Raw genomic sequence first — 17950 nt, forward strand, 5'->3', positions numbered from 1 at the left:
GAAGAATAAGTCAACAGGGGAAAAAAACTGATTTTCACTGAAGATATCTAGATGCCGAGTGTGTGTGTGGCAGTAGAGAAGAGGGGTGATGGAAGGATGGATAGGAGCACATGGAGAGGAGGGAATGTCTCTGCACAGTGAAGACTTCATAGCTATGACTTTAATGATCAAGTCAAACCTGGCCCCAATATTGTGCCTGACACTCCTGGGATGCATGATCTTGAGTTAAGTTTCCTAACTTTGCTAATCTTCAGGCATCTCATATGTGAGAAAGGGCTAATAACAGAACCTGCCTTACAAATACACAAGCGTTGAATAAGATATTCTATGTAAAGCATTTAGTATGGTACAGACAAGGAATTAAAATTAGCCTGCTCAACTTAATCACTGGGATTTGGAGAAAAAGGCAGCACAATATTTATCAGATGAACTAAATGGAAAGTCTGTTACCACTGGAAATTCTGCTACAGGGATTAGTTATTAATGTCCACAACACCATCTTCCACTGAAGAACACTAAACTTCTTCTATGGTTCTAAATTCTTGTCAAACAGGAAAAGGTAATTATTTCTCTGAATTTTCCTAGGCTTTAGCTCCTAGTGCCAATACTTCTTCATAACAAAGTTCACATGTCAATCATAATAATCAAAAGCATTATTGAGTGCTGTTATAGCTACATATCTGCTAATCCATTTAATCCTCACAGCAACTCTATTATTATACCCATTTGTCACTGGAGGAAACTAAGGCAAGGGGAGGGAGTGTTATTTTGTAGAGTCCATGCAAACTTTGCAGCCTGTGCTCTTAAGCACTTTGCTAAAATATGCTCGACATATACTCACCATGACTCAGATACTGACATTATCTTCAGAGATCTTACATTTGAAGCCATGGAGACCACATTAGCATATATAAAATATCACACTTACAAAAGTACATGCTTATGAATTCCATTAACCTAATCTTCTAATACATATGTACTGCTTTTCTATTTTCCATTGAACTAATTTGGAAGATTAGCTGTGACCTAATACGGAAAAACAATTGCCACATATGAGTGTGTGAAGGAGGTGAGAATCCACACTTATTTCAGCTATTTTGAGAATCAGCGTGAAGTGGAATTTATGGAGGGCTCTGAATGAGGAGTGAGGGAGGGTTGGATGGGTGGGATGTGGCAAGTTTTGGGGGCCAATGGAGCAGTGTGGCCTGAAACTCAATATGAAACATCACTTACCCTGCATCTGAGCTGTTGCCACAAAGCAGAGCATCATTTTGCCCCTCCAAAAAATAAAAGTGACCTATTTAAAGAGTGAGGAATAGAAAGAATCATTAAAAAAGTGCTCAAAACACTTCAGCCATTGTGTTCAAGTAATAAACGTCATAATTTTTCAACCATAATGAAATGGATAAAATAATAAATATGCATATGGCTAAATGAAAATATGTTAATAACCGAATACTAAACAAATATCAAAATATAAAATTTTTATTTAAACAAGTGCTTAGAAAATTTGTTTTAAAAAGAATATTTTGGGGAAAGAATAGCTATTATAGCATTCTCTTATCAGCATTTATTGCAAATATAAACTCAAATGGCTTGGGATACTTCAAAAAAAGAATTGCCAAATTAAGGCTGTTTGGCACAAAAAGTGAGAGAAAGGGAAGGCTTGTTGCTTCAAATTGCTTCCATGCAAGTAAAATTTTACTTTATAAGTACTTTTTTGCATGGACTCAAAATAGATTCAGACTTTTTTCCCTACCAATTTTACCTAATTTCCTGTGAAAAGTGGGGTTAAGTCTTTCTCTTTTATAATGCTCTAAATAAGTATTGTTTGGGATTTTGGCTTGATTACTGTCTTTCAAAGGAATAGGATAAACTTATTTCTTTGAAGATATATAATTTTCTAAGTATATCTAATTTCTATTCTTAGGAAATCTTGTATATAACTTCAATAAGTTGCAAAGATGATCTCAAAAAACATACACATACACATTCATAAACATACATATTCACATACAAAAACACACATTAAACACATTAAAACACATACATATACCACACGAAAAATTATTGTAATGGTTTTTAAGACTGCTTAAAGACTATATTGAAGGAATTCCCTAATATATTATGCAGGGAAATCTGGGCTGGAGTTTTGCAAAAAGTTTTAGATCCTTACATCACAATATATGCCAAAAAATATTTCTAGATTTTTAAAGAGTGAAAATTTAAACACAAGTCTATTAATATAATACAAAGAATGTATAAGTGTTTTTATATAGGATATATAGGTGGTTCCTTTATATGTACAATATCTAAGGGAATATCTTTATGATATCTGAATTAAGAAGCATTTTCTAAACTTAAATAGAGAAAAATAAAAATAATTTTGATGACTATATTGCCTAAATATGAAAATCAGTTAAGCATTAAAAAAAAGCAGTAAGATGAAAAACAAGTTAAATATATTTGCCAGAAAAGAACAAAATGTTAACATGCTTGATAAATTAAAGAATTCATATGAATTCTCCAAAATTTACTATCACTTGGTGAAATAATGGGTAAAAAAATCAACAGATAATTCACATTATATGAAATATGTAACTTGTTAATGATACTAATAAACATGAGTTTAAAAATTCTACTGCAATAATAATTAAGGAACAGTTCATTTTTCTTTCTACCAAAAGATTTTAAAATACAATAATAGTCAATATTAAGGAGAGTTCAGTAAGATGACCAGTTCTGTAGGGAGTATATAGTGGTATATGATCTTTCTTGAGAGCAATCTGATACTCATCTCCATAGCCCTAATCTGGTTAAACCCATTGACACCCCCACCACCAAATTCTATTAATAGAAATTTATCTGAAGGAAATAATCAGAAATAGAGAAAAGATTTATGTGGAAATATTGTCACTGTGCTGTTATTATAATATTAATAAGTAGGAAACCCCATAAATAACATATTTTTTTAAAACTATTTATTCAATGAATCTTAATCCCTGTCATAGAAATCTTCATAGGAATATTAACTCTTAAAACATTACATAATTTGAGAAGGGATGAAATTTCATATGGTTCCAAAAGCCATGAAGGATACCTTAGAGTAAGTATTCCAGTAGAATACTGATAATCAAAAGACCAATGGGAGTTGGCTAGCTAAAGCACGGAGACGGAAACACTTGGACATCCAAATGGCAGTGAGGCTGGCTTCAGTGTTAAGAAATTATACTGAAGTATATGGCATCATCCATTTATACTGATGTCCATTCCTAAATAAAATCAAACTAACTAATAAACAACTCTAAAACAATGACTGACACCAAAGGGATAAATTACAATAACAAAGGTTGGGTTTGAGTTTACACTTTCTAATCACCAATAAGTGAATGGCTGGACTGTGGTTGCTTAACTTCCTGATGATACACAAACATAGATTTCCATAATTGGTGAGTGATTTCTCTATTTCCAGATAGATCATATGCACTCAATACTTATCATGAGTCAACCAAATAAGGCCAACTTATTTTCCCAGTCTTCTTAAAAATGCGCTTCAGCATAATACACTGAATAGTTCAAATTACAGATTTATTTACTACATGACTGAAAACTCCTTCTTGATCAATGCTTATCAAATACCAAATAAAATGGTATTGCTTTCAACACTGGTTTAGGAAAAGATAACACATCTTTAAATGATAACTTTTATTATACTGATTGATAAGTAAGGAAAAAGGAGTAAAATATCATTATCATATCATAAATATCATTTGATTTCTGTATCACGTGTTATCTTAAATTGGTTAAGTCATTTAGTTTACATTAAAATTGAGACAATTTCCACTATATGTATTTCTTTAACTAAAGGACTAAGCAACTTAATGGTTAAAAGAGTATATCTTACTTTTATCCTCAATATAGTCATCCCAGTTAAACATGCTCACTGTCCTATTGAAAGTGGTACCGTTCCCATCCAATGAGTTATTAAAGAAGGAAGTGATGTTTATTTCAAAGGAAGAATTATCTGGGGGCCATTGCAAACATTTATTCCGCAGGTTGCCCATAAACAGCTGTAGTCCTATTAGTGCAAACACGCTCAGACAGAACACAGTCAGAATCATTACATCAGAGAGCTTCTTCACCGACTGGATCAGGGCCCCCACAATGGTCTTCAGGCCTATGAATGAAATCAGAGGGAGGGATGTCGATATACTATTCAACAGCTATGTTATCAACAAAAACATCATGAGCTTGTCCTGGAAAATAAAGATGTCATGCAGAATGCCAAAAATATTAGTTTAATGTTTGTGACTGAATAACATTTTCATGAAAAGCCTGTAGCTGGTGAAAATGAATGAAAGCAGAACTTGAACGTTCGTTAGAAAAACTGTGAATGGCAATGAACCAAAAGTGTATTTCCAAATACCCCTTAGAGCAAAAGAAATGATTCTGTTATTCATGCTTAAACATCAACCTTGTGTAAATATTTTGCTTTTATTTGCAGATGTCTTACTCCTTAACCTCTTATTGATTTTAGAAAAATCTGTATGAATAGAGTAGTAAGAAATCTTAAAGTCAATGGACTATGAAGTTATATATTTGTGATTTCTGCAAGCTTGAGTATGGGTTAAAAAAGGAAGACATCTGAAAACTGAGCCCCATGCAGCACTCATGCTATCTCTTGCTCTTTCATTTATCTGCAGATAAGAACATCACCAGTTTTCGACCTAAACGGCCAAATTTGCATCAGTCTGAACGCCTCATTCTTTAGCTTCTATGCGGAAAGCTTGATGTTACAGGATGCAAACCATGTAGCCTGTTACTGCAAATGCCTCATGCAAAGACCTGTTAAACTCAAAGGCTGATTTAGAACAGTTTCAAAGAAAGCAAGAAGTAAAAGCAAAGAATCAAACCCATCCAAAATATGATGTCTTGATTCTTGCTTTTTTACATATTTCTTTGCAAAGTGTGACAAGCAAAAGGCTTATGCACAAAAGCTGTGATTGTAACACCAATGCAGTAAAGTCAGCCTCGGTGTTTAACCTAGCTCTCACCTGGAATGACTGAAATTGTTTTCAGTGCTCGGAGAACTCTGAATGTTCTCAACGCTGAGACATTGCCCAGGTCCACAAACTCTGTCACATATCTGTAATAGGGAGTTCACACACAACACAATAACAAAACACAAGAAACAGTTGGAGATATAAGGGGCCTACCACCTTATACCAGTTTCTTCTTACCTGGAATTACAGAAATAGTTTTCAAAGCTCTCAAGACTCTGAAAGTTCGAAGAGCTGAAACATTGCCTAGGTTTACAAATTCTGTTACATACCTGTAGAATTAAATCAGAGTTATTCAGAATTTAGGGAAATCTAAGTCTATGTTGGTCTTTCATCAAGACCTTTTCAAGTTCAATGAGCGTTGCCATCAGATTTCCCAATTAAGAGAAAAATGGCATTGTCTTCAATCTTAGTCTATGTTACTTGGGAAACTTTATTTTACTACTTTACAGTGCTAATTGAATCCAAATTAGACAATTTACTACTAGATCCTTAATCTCTCCACAGTGCATCATTTGATTAGAAGAAAAACATTCTACGTTCACATGATAACTAAGAAAAATGCTTGATCTGTCAAGGGAGGCCACTGAGGAGAAATACAGCATAGGCTCCCACCAGTGACTTATTATTCCAGGATGGAAAATGTATGAAGATACTTACGCAAAAGTAATGACTGTGAAATCCAACCAATTCCATGGATCCCGCAGAAATGTGAAATCTTCTAAACAAAAGCCCCTTGCGAGTATTTTTATAAGTGATTCAAAAGTATAAATTCCTGTAAAGGTGTACCTGAGAGGAAATAGCCAAGTCCACATTAAAGAACTAGTAGGTAATTGACATGTACCTGTCTTAAAGGAAACTTAACAAACAAAAATTAGACTCTTCCATGTGGGTCTATACTAGTCTCCCTATGATGTAAGCTTAGGAAGAGTTTAAGGCAGAAGAAATATTACATTCTGAAAGAGATTCTCATTGACTCTAAGTAAGTAAGTATTGTATTTGCTACATTAACTAATTTGAAGGCCCAAATAATATGATTCCATATGATGATATTACCTGACATACACTGGCTTTCGGCCTGATTTAAATAAATAGGTATTAACCTCCAAATTACTGTAGCATTGTGTTTAATAAAATATGTATCATTAAGAGCCATGAAATATATAATAATAACACAGAAAGATGATAGCCAGGGCACTTGGGTGGCTCAACTGGTTAACCTCTTGATTTCAGCTCAGGTCATGATCTCAGGGCTATAAGATCAATCCCTTTGTCAGGCTCATTGGGGAGTAAGCTTAAGGATTCTCTCTCCCTCTGCCCCTCTCCCACTTCCGCTCTCTAAAATATATAAGTAAATCTTAAAAGAAAAAAAGAAAAGAAAGGTTATAACCATGAGAAAAGGAGCATACAAATTAGGTATAACTTTTATCACTGGATATTAGTAATTACTGATAATATTCAAATGTATAAGAGACTCGCAAGGAAGATAAAGGGCTACAAACATTGGCAAACAGGTGCAGTAATTTCAGCTAATGAGTGAGCCACTGCAAGCTTTGTCCTATGGGAAATTAGTGGTTGAAATAATCCTGAATCACTGTTTAAACTTGTCTGGTTTAGAGCAGCTAGTATGATTTGCTAAAGAAAGTGACAGGGTCTCAAGATTGTAAATTTGAAATGAAAGGGATGACAATATTGAAAAACATTTTTCATTTTCTACTTACTCCACATTCTTTGTCCAGTCTGGAGGGTTACTCATGGTCATAAATACACAGTTGGTGAGAATAGTGCACATAATGAGCACATTGAATAAAGTAGAAGAGTATTGTCAAGGAAGACAAAACACAGTGGAAAAATCTCACTTTTATGCCCCACCATGCCTTTTACACCATGAAGCTTAGAATTTTTATGCCCTTATTATTTTATTCTTGAGTCCATCTTTTCCATTTCTGTAATTCAACAGCCACACATTTAGGCCATGTCAGGCCAAGCCTTCAAATATTCTGAGGCCATTTAGGTATTTCTTAATAATTAAATATAAAGAGAGAGGCTCACTGGTAAATAATTTATCAATTTAAGTTTTTTAAATGACAGATTTACCTCAACAACTGAACTGCAAGTTCAGCATGTCTGTAAACTATGACAAAAACTCTACAAAAGAATTTAAGTGATTACTTAAATGCATTATAATTCCATTCTAAGGATCATTCTGGCAAAGTGATTTTAATATGATCCTTTTTGTATGGAGTGTATAATATACAGTAATTTCTCATAAAAATTTGAATAGTATAAAAAGAAGACTGTTATTAGTGATGGCATTTCTTGGGTTTATAACTGTGGTGAAATTATTTACTAATGTACCTAAAACTTGGTTCAATTTACTATAAAAGTGAGAAAAAATAACCATTTCACAAGATTGCTGTGAGGATCAAATTAGTTAAAATAAACAAAAACTCCTGCACTTCATGTGCCTGGTAAAGAAAAGATGCTCAATAAATTGCCTTCCTGAATCATAGAGAACATTCCTTATAACAAACATCTGGTTGTGTCACTGTTTCTTACTTTGGCTTTGTAGACACAGCCAATACCCTTCACTTTCCTTTATACTGAAAAAACAACAAAAACTGAGAAAATATTGGGTAGTCAGATAATTAAAGTGACTTTCATAGTTAAGAAAAAGCACAAGAAAGATTCAGTTGCAATTATGTAAGATGACAATCTTTAGCAATGTAAACTTAGACACAATGATAAAAATCCCAGAATTTGAGTAGGCGCTGTTCATAGCCATTCTTACTCTTAATTTTTGTTATAAGTTTTCACATTACTTACACAAAACAAAATAGTAATATGATTTTAGTACCGTCAACTAGGACACTGAATAGCCAGTGTTGCATTAATCTATAATGAAGTTTCTTTGCACCTACAACTGCCGTTAGTCAAAGCCACAATTCATTTTTCATTTTTGCTAACAAATAGCATATTTGTTTTTGATATAAGGTACATGCTTAATTCTCAGCTTGTTTAATGCATCCACATTAAAAATATTCCTAAGTGAATGACATAGATCAGCCATGTGAGGGCACTAGAACCTAGAGAACACTTTAGAAAAACAGCATTTCAAAGAAGAAGCACTTACTTTTCCTTAATTGCTAGAAATAAACAAAAAGATAAAATGTAAAATGGTTTGCTATTAGTATATAAAAATAGATCTTCCATGTCTGCTAGTTTGCTAGGCCCTACGGGAGAAAACAACACCTTTCAACAGATTGGCACCATTCTAAATTCATCGTTCTGAACCTGGCCAGTCCTCTACACAGACCTGTAGTCCTTAACACCATCTCTGACCCTCTGCAAAGGCAATCCCATTCTCCAGTCTCCTCTGACCTCCAACTCTCTTCCTCTTTCCCTCCCCACCTGAAGCTGATGTCCTATTACCTACTTCACTCAGAAAACAGTATTGGATCTCTATTTCCAACTCCCAAGCTGATAAACTTATCTGGAGCCTTCCGGACCTATCCTTTCTTTCTTCCTGTCTCAATGGGGAAAGTTTTCAATGCTCCCCACTTCACATTCTGGACACCTTCTTTCCAAAATACTTCAGAAATCTCTTCTCTCTTTTTTCTTTTATCTTTATTATCTCCTACCCTAGTGGGATCTTCAATATAAACTTGCTTAAGCCTCTCTTGTCTTGGGGGAGGACACACTTTCTTGTAATCCCGAATTCTCTTAAAGTATTTACAGTCCTAACTTTTCTCCATTTCACAGCCAAACTTCTTGAAAGAGCCATTTATCTTTTTTTCTTTCTCATGTATCCAGCACATCCTCAGCTTACTAGCTTTTTTTCCTAAAGATGCATACACTTCATGTTTTGTCACTAAACGAAAGGGCAATTTTTTTCTTACTTGACTTGCTCTCTCAGCAGAATTCTGCAAGGAAAATTCTTCCCTCTTTCATTAAGTTTTCTTCTCTTCCCTTTATTGAAATCCCAATTCTCTGGTTTCCTCATGCCTTATGGGCAACAATTTTTTGCATCCTTGGAAATGTTGCAATTGCCTTTTGAAAAGGAGATAGATAGATAGGTTATCTCAGCCATTTCTCCCCTCTCTTGCTATATTCATCCTAGCAGAGTTCATCAACAAACATAGGTTCAAACGTCATTTATGTACCCACCATCTCAACTACTTCTCTCTAGGTCAGACGCCTCTTCTGAACTCTACACAGTCAAATGTTCAAATGGCATCTGTACTATGTGTCTCACTGATACTTCAAAATCATTTAAAAGATTCTGAGTTCTTTTTTTTAAAAGATTTTATTTACTTATTTAACAGATAGAGAGAGAGACAGCATGAGAGGGAACACAAGCAGGAGGAGTGGGAGAGGGAGAAGCAGGTTTCCCACTGAGCAGGGAGCCTGATGTGGGGCTCGATCCCAGGACCCTGGGATCATAACCTGAGCCAAAGGCAGCCGGCCGCTTAATGACTGAGCCACCCAGGCGCCCCAAGACTGAGTTCTAAAACTGAAGTAAAATCTTTTCATCCTGCCCTTCCCATCTCCCCAGTTCCTTCTCTTCACACTGCCCCCACACTGCTCCTTTGACATCTCTGTATCTTATACAATGTCCCAGGATCTAGCCAGGAACTTAGAAACAATCCTGGATTTTTCTCTCTCCCTAAACCTCTAAACCCAATTTAGCACCAAATACTGTCAATTCTACTTGCTGTCACTGAATTTGGTGTACTTTTGCATCCCCACATCACTACATAGTCCCTGCCACCAAGTATAACTTAGATTATTGCAGTTTCCTCCAAACTGGTCTTTCCGAATCCATGCTAAGTTCTTTACAATACATTCTGCATACTGTACTAAAATGACTTGTATAAGTGTAATTCAGATGATTTCAATAATTTTCCATGATTCTTAAGATGATGATCAAATGTCTTAACACAGTCTAGATTCCAGAATGTCTGAACCTTGTCTACTCCCCTAGTTTTGCACACTTTACTTTTTATTCTGTATTGCTCACTCTTAATTGCACTCTCCCATGATACCATAATTGTTTTAGATCATCTAATGAAAAATTCTCTTTCTCAGATAAGGGTCTTTGCAAATGCCACCTCTTCTCCCTGGAAATGCTCCATACCACACTGTAGCCAACTAATAGTACTTATTTTGACAAAGATTTCCAGTAGAAAGTGACTCGCCATAATACCTCACCTGTTTAGGTCTACCAGTTCTATAACCCCATAGCATCTTATATTATTCTTCCAATGACTAATTTTAGTGCTGATGTTTTCTTCTACTAGACTGTCAACTTCATGGGGATAGATAGCATGTCTGTAGTGTTCACCGCTAAATCCTGGCCATTTTGCACAGTCAGTCAACGACTGAATGAAATAAATTTTGCAACCCATTTGTTACTAAATAGAATAACATTTTTCCTTTTTAATGATTTCTGATGAGGTGTTAATATGATATGGTATAAAAATGCAGCGTGAAATTTGTCTTCATGTATACTGAGTACACAAGTTTCTATACTTTGTTCTTTGAAAGAGAGTAGGAAAACAAACATAGGTGGAAATTAATAGCCTCATGGGATTTATGTCACATGATGATCTGAGTCATGTTTTTATGACCCTTAAGAGGTATTTACTCTTTATAATGGTAGAATGTAATTATATATGATGAAGTAAAATAAAAATTTCAATATTATTAAACAACAGAAAGAATGATTATTGTCCCATAAGTCACAATTAATAAGTCAATTATGCTCATACAGGAGTTTTCCACATTGCATGACTATCCTTTTAATAATTTAAAAAATACACTTAAGGGCGCCTTGGTGCCTCAGTGAGTTAAGCCCCTGCCTTTGGCTCAGGTCATGATCCCAGGGTCCTGGGATGAAGCCCCACATTGGGCTCTCTGCTCAGCGGGGAGCCTGCTTCCCCCCCACTCTCTCTCTCTGCCTGCCTCTCTGCCAACTTGTGATCTCTGTCAAATAAATAAATAAAATCTTTAAAAAAATACACTTAAGTTAAAGATCCTGACAGGCACTCAGGAAAGGAAAGCAAATAAAATTACTTTTAAAACAAAAAAGATAACTAGAGGTAGGTTTTCTGCTTTTGATTTAATAGATATCTCTAAATAGGGTATGTATCAGAATTCATCAACTTCTAGAGATCACTGTGGATTAATTTTATCAGTAACATACTTCTAAAAATTTCTGGAATTTAGGGAGTAACTTTTTATAGGGTTTCAGATAATCATGATAAATATACAGATATTTTTAAAAATGTAGGTACGGATTTTGTTTTGATGATAACACACGTTGAAAAAGTATAGAAACTCCACATCAAGGCAGATTTCAAGGGGGAAGAACCAGTAATAAAATGTGTAAATCCTACATTATTTTCTGAATATATGGGCCAAAAACATCAACAAAGTATATTTTTCAAAAGAATAATGTATCCCAGAACAATATTTCCTTAAGAGCCTTCATATATAAAATATAATAGAGGCAGACTAACCTTAAAAAATTTCAGGGGAAAAATGATCCTTTAATCTATTAATTTGTTTCTACCAGGTAAAATGTGTTAACCTTTGACTGATACTGCTGGTTGGCAAATATAAAGTATTTTCTGTGTGTATATGATGAAAAGAAACTTCAAGTTTATACTACATATGGTTCATGTACCCTTGGACATGAAATCTGAATATTTAAAATACTGGCATGCCTATCCCTAGCTCTGTGAAGATAGGATGGAGCAACATGAGCTTTATTGCACTGAAGGACAGACCAGATGTATCCTTTACCAACCACAGGGGTTTGAGCAAGTTGCTTAATTCTTGGATGTTTAATTTTCTTATGTAAATACAGTGCTTTCCTTAGAGAATACAGTAATTTTTATTACTATTAATCACATGCTTATTGTATATAAAATGTAGGGCATTTCTTTATTATTCGTAAAGAAGGGGAGGTCAGGGCGCCTGGGTGGCTCAGTGGGTTAAGCCGCTGCCTTCGGCTCAGGTCATGATCTCAGGGTCCTGGGATCAAGTCCCGCATTGGGCTCTCTGCTCGGCGGGGAGCCTGCTTCCCTCTCTCTCTCTCTGCCTGCCTCTCCATCTACTTGTGATTTCTCTCTGTCAAATAAATAAATAAAATCTTTAAAGAAGGGGAGGTCATTGTTTGTGAGTCTGTTCAGGGACTTTGTAATGTTATATAATATCCAGAGATGTTGCAGGGGAATTTTTAACTCTAAACTAGGGGAGAAAACAGTTTAATGTTAGAGTTTTGTTTTGTTTTCTTAACATAAAAATAGAAAATTCAAAGCAGAGTAGGTCAGGCCTCTTTCTACCTATCAGTGCATATTTCCAAGTTAGCAGAAATATTAACTAAATGTCACAAATATACTTTCAACTCTTGAGATGTTTCATTCTATGATTAACCATCTTTCCTAACTATGTGATAATACATGATAACTTTTTTTAAACAATTTTTAAAAAATGTTTTATTTCTTTCTTTGGCAGAGACAGATCACAAGTAGGCAGAGGCAGGCAGAGAGAGAGGGGGAAGCAGGTTTCCCGCTAAGCAGAGAGTCTGATGCGTGGCTCGATCCCAGGACCCTGAAATCATGACTTGATCATGACCAAAGGCAGAGGCTTTAATCCACTGAGCCACCCAGGTGCCCCAATGCATGATAACTTTTGAGCATTAAAAGCAGGGGAGGGTGCCTGGGTGGCTCAGTAGGTTAAGCAACTGCCTTCAGCTCAGGTCATGATCCCAGAGTCCCAGCATGGAGTCCTGCACAGGGCTCCCGGCTCCATGGAGTCTGATTCTCCCTCTGACCTTCTCCCTTCTCATGATCTCTCTCAAATAAATAAATAAAATATTTTTTAAAAAATTAAAAGCAGGGGAATTGGAAATCGTATCCCCTCCTCTCCTACAGGCCTATATAGTTCTTTGCAGGAAAAACTAACTTTTTTTTATTATTATTATTTCTATGTGGATACTGTATAATTTTGGAATGAGCTAAAAAGGCTACTTCTTATTTAATGAATTAGTAAGTTGAAGCCACTGAAAATAACCTTTGGAATTCATATAGACAGCGATATTGGCAATGCACCTAGTACATTATACCTGAGAGTTTTCTTCTCTCCGGCGGAAAATGCAAAGAGCACTAGGCTGAGAATGAGAAGACCTGGTCTGAAGTTTTAGCTCTGCCATTGATACAAAATGTAGCCTTAGAAAGGGAGTAAACACTTCTGGGACTTAAATAAATCATCTGCAAAATGAGAAGGTCACACAATCACATTATGTTTTAGTCACTTAAAGCATCAAACTCTGGTGGCATAAAAACATTTTCTTGGGAAAGTGAAGCCAGGAGAAAACAGTGATTTATACAGAATTCTTTGTGGAATTCCTTAACAATATGAGAGTTTTCCTTTACTAATCTTACAGTAGTTGCTGCTAGAACTGTACTTGCTACAACCAAAAACAGCTATCATAGCAACCATTTATCAAGTACCTACTAGGTGTTAGTCATGATGCCAGGTACTTCGCATACATTTTATTATTATTAATGTATTAATTTTGACTCCAATTTCATAGATGGAGAAACTGAGATTCAAAACAGTTTTAATACCTTGGCCCAAGGTCATAGAGCAATAGGTAAATCTCAGAGGTGGGTCTGAATCCAGGTTTTCTGATACCAAAAACTGTTTTTCATTTTTCTATTCTGTGTGAATGACAGGCAGTCTGAACAGTTGTGTTATTTGGGGTGTCACAGATCTTTGTTATGACTTGAAATACCATTAAATACTGATGTCTTCCAAAGTTTTATCCCCAGCCCTACGCTTTCCTGAACTCCAGATTTCTATTTCCATCCAGGTACTCAGCTCCTCCCCTGAATGTCTAACAGCCATCTCAAACACACATTCAAATCTAATAATCGCTAAGAAAATCCTGTTGGCTCTTCTGCAAAACACATCTAAGTTTGATGCCTTTTTGCCACCCTCACTGTTTCTACCATAGTCCAAGCCACCAGCATCTGTTGTCTTCATAATGGAAAGAGGTTCCCAATCAATCTTCTCCCAACCTTTCCCTCCATGCAGTCTATTCTCCACCCAGCAGCCAGAGTGGTATTTATAAAATATGAGTCAGGTTATGATATTCTTCTGCTGGAAATCCTTCAATCATCACTCCGCATCTCATTCAGCCCGACTTTGTGGTGTCCTTATCGTGGCCTACAACTGCACCCCGCCCTCTGCTCTCACTGACCTCATATCCCACTACACCCTGCCCTCCCCACTTCACCCCATCTCTCTGGACTCCTTGCTGATTCTCCTTGCCGAGCACACCAGTTGTACATCTATCTTTATACTTTGCCTTCACATTTGCTATTCTCCTCACACTTAACTTTTCCCTAGATTTCCATGTCTCCCTCCCTTCCTTCTGATCTCTACTCAGATGGTATCATTTTAGAGAGGACTTCTCTGCTCGAAAATAGTACCTTGCCATTCTTCTCTTTTTACACAGTTTTATTTTCTTAATAGCTCTTATCATGAGCTGGCATAGGATTTTTCTCATCTTTCTCCTCTCAAACACACACATATACTGACCATAATAACCACATGAAAGCAGGAACTCTGTTATGCTCAGTGCCGCATTGCAATGTCTAGAAGAACACCTGCCATATATTAGGAACTTCATAAATATTTGCAAACAAAAGCAAAATAAGGTAGAATATGCATATTAATCTAAAATAATAAAAACTTTCATGCAACACATTTAAAACTCTGATAAGAAATTTTAGGAATATGGATCATTTTTAACTTGTTTACTATCTAGAAAATATAACCATATTTTATGTAACTACCAAAACAAGATATTAGGCATAGCAAAAGCATTTTCAGCTTTCAAAATACACCCTGGCACAAATATAGTAAGCATAAGTATAAGTTCTCATTCTGCCAAAGTCAAAAAACAAAGCTAATTTGATATTCAACAGCTCCTAATGAAGATAACAGCTCTTTAACAAATGAGACAGGATTTTCTTTAGAAATAGAGGTATTAGTCTAGGTCTAAAATACAAATTTCTTTATTGTGAATGGACATTTTCTGATTTATAAATTAATGATAATAAATATACAATGACCTCTTAACTGTATCCCAACCCACCATCATCATCTCCAAGCACTTTAACTTTAGAGCAAAAGGCATGTGCTTGAAGCCAGAAAACCAAGATTTGAGCATAGGGCTTATGCTGGGAAGAATAAAAGACAAAATTACTAGCAGAATCACTTACAAACCCTACAGTATTACACCCATCCAAGTTTACTATGCTCTCCCATCAAATATGCTACTATCCAAAAGACAAAGAATTTATTTATATCAGACTTTTGGTCCACTTGCTTTTTCTTTTATCTTTACTCCAAGATGAAATATCTGAAATATAACATTTTAATTAAGGAAATTAGAGATTTTTAAAAATCTACTTTTTTCAACACTAGAAGAAATTTGTGGCTTAACACCATTTGTAAGCACCTGACTATTCACTTTAGCAAATCTTTTCTTTTTTTTAAGATTTTATTTATTTTATTTGACAGGCAGAGATTACAATTAGGCAGAGAGGCAGGCAGGGAGAAAGAGGAGGAAGCAGGCTCCCTGCTGAGCAGAGAGCCCGATGTGGGACTCGATCCCAGGACCCTGAGATCCTGAGCTGAGCTGAAGGCAGAGGCTTCAACCCACTGAGCCACCCAGGTGCCCCCACTTTAGCAAATCTTAATAGATTTACCTGACTGCCTTCATCTAACTCACATTACAGCAGGTCTCCAAACAACTCTGCCCCTTGAAGATTTTCTTTCTTCTGGGAAGCAAGTGAAAACCCTCAAATTCAACTTGTCTAATTCCCAGAGAGCACCATAAACTATGTCTTTAGTGCCTGGATCTTATGATCAAAACTTCTAAAACTGTCCTTGCCCTCTACCAATAGGAGTCTCTTTTCACAAAGGGTCTTAAATTAGAACTCATGGGTTCCCTAACTTCCTAGGATTTTCTGGAGTGAGATGATGGCTTTCATGACACTTTCGAAAAAATACATGATCTCCACACAAAAGATTTAAAGTAAAAACTGTTTTTTTTCCCTTTAATATTAGGCTTTCTTAATTCCATCCCATCACTCAGATTCAGGAAAAATAGTTTTTTGGTTTTTTTTTTCTGACCAATTCAGCCCTTCCACTTTGTTACTTGTTTCGCATTTGATTTTCTAACCTCTGACTCAGTAATCACTTATTTTTCAATGCATACTCTCCTAGTTATCTACTCTTAATAGAGCACTGGACATAAGTTTGAGTTTTCACAGAATTTCATATAAAAATAAAGTTTACATAAAGGGTGTATAGTTATCTGATAATAAAATAAATAATTTATGGAAAGACTTATTTAGTGCAAAGATTACAAATACCCAAAACGTAATAATAGACCATAATTTATAATCCAGGAGACCCAAATCTAAATCTCAACTTTATTATTCATTTCTAATGCCAACTTAAAAACCTTTATGCCCCAAACCATTGGGTTCTCTTTCTAGAAAAATAGAAATAAAGAAATGTTATTCCTTTAGATAATTCAAAAAATTATTAAATCTTAAAGCATAAAAGAAATAACAAATTAAAATATGCTGATGTCTATGCAAAGAACACAGGGAGGAAAAGAAACAAATTAGATGTTGAAGGGAGACTGAATTCTAAAAGGTCATGCTTCTGAAAACATCATTTACCACACTGCCTGGCAAGTCTGGGGACGTGATTTACAGCCCCTCCACCCAGAACTGAAATGAGTTTCCTATACCAAGCTTATCCCACATCCTGAATTCCTCACTTTATCTAATTCAAACATTTTCTTGGATTACTGCAGAAAGTAGGCTTTTACACCAAAAGTCTCACCATGTCATGGAATCCCTGGCCTGATCGTGTCATGGAACCCCAGGCAATGACCCTTTCTAAAGAAGAAACAACATTAAAATTTGCCTTGAGACTCTGCTTAGATTACAGTTCCCCCTTCAGGAACCTTCCCTCTGGTTCCTGATGCATATCAATCTTCATCCCAAGGTTTAAGTGTTCTTCCTGTAAATGCCCCTGCCTGGCAACACCCCAGTCTTCCAAACCTTGGCTTCCCTGGTTTTCCCAGGGCTGGCTGTCAGTCAGACCACTGTCTTTTACCTAAAACAAAATCTCTCATTCACAACTACTCTATTTAACTTCTCGGAGTAAATCAGATTACCATCTCCCACCAACATGTCATCAATCTCACTTCCAGGATATTGCTACTTCAATAAGGAGAATGAAGAATAAAATGAGGATGTATATGGTTTGACAGACAATAAGCCTTTGGAGAAAGCCAGTTGGAGCAGAATCTTTGACTTGAATAAAACACAGGAACAACTGAGGAAGAGAGAGAGCGAGAAAGAAAGGGAGGGAGAAGAGATAAAAAGAAAAGAAAAGAAAAAAGAAGGAGGAAGGAAGGCAGGAAAGAAGGAAGGAAGGAAAGAGAAGAGAAGAGAACATAGAAAATCAGTGGGATGCTGGTGGGGAACAAAATTAGAGAGCTATCTGAAAGGCTAGTATGCATACAATCACAACTGTAAGCATTTACTAACTCAAAGCTTTCAAATAAAAAATAGAAAGTAGTACAACTCAGATCAAAAAGATATAAAATTGTGCAATTCAGATCATTTACATATTTTCCAAATGTGAAACAGTAAGGAAAATTAGCTCATGGAGTTCACCCATTGCAAAACATTGTAAAATATGAAGACGTGTAAAAGGAGGACTTGGCAACATAATCAATATTAATGAATGAATTAGATGTAGCAGCAATTCAGAAGGAAGCAGAAAAG

The 17950-nt window shown here is 35.7% G+C and overlaps 1 protein-coding gene across 5 annotated transcripts in view; it reads right to left on the reverse strand.

Moving 5' to 3' along the window:
* Positions 1-17950, reverse strand: part of SCN2A (sodium voltage-gated channel alpha subunit 2) — a 140003-nt gene that overhangs the window by 65510 nt on the left and 56543 nt on the right. For all 5 annotated transcript variants that reach the window (XM_082691194.1, XM_082691195.1, XM_082691197.1 and 2 more), the window contains 5 exons: positions 6782-6871; positions 5721-5849; positions 5055-5146; positions 3905-4177; positions 1234-1297 (listed from right to left, as the gene is read on the reverse strand). In XM_082691194.1, coding sequence (XP_082547320.1) covers positions 1234-1297; positions 3905-4177; positions 5055-5146; positions 5721-5849; positions 6782-6871 — 648 coding nt within the window. The remainder of the gene's footprint in view (positions 1-1233; positions 1298-3904; positions 4178-5054; positions 5147-5720; positions 5850-6781; positions 6872-17950) is intronic.

This window comes from Mustela nivalis (genome assembly GCF_964662115.1).
Source record: "Mustela nivalis genome assembly, chromosome: 11".
In the NCBI taxonomy this organism is placed as follows: Eukaryota; Metazoa; Chordata; class Mammalia; order Carnivora; family Mustelidae; genus Mustela; species Mustela nivalis.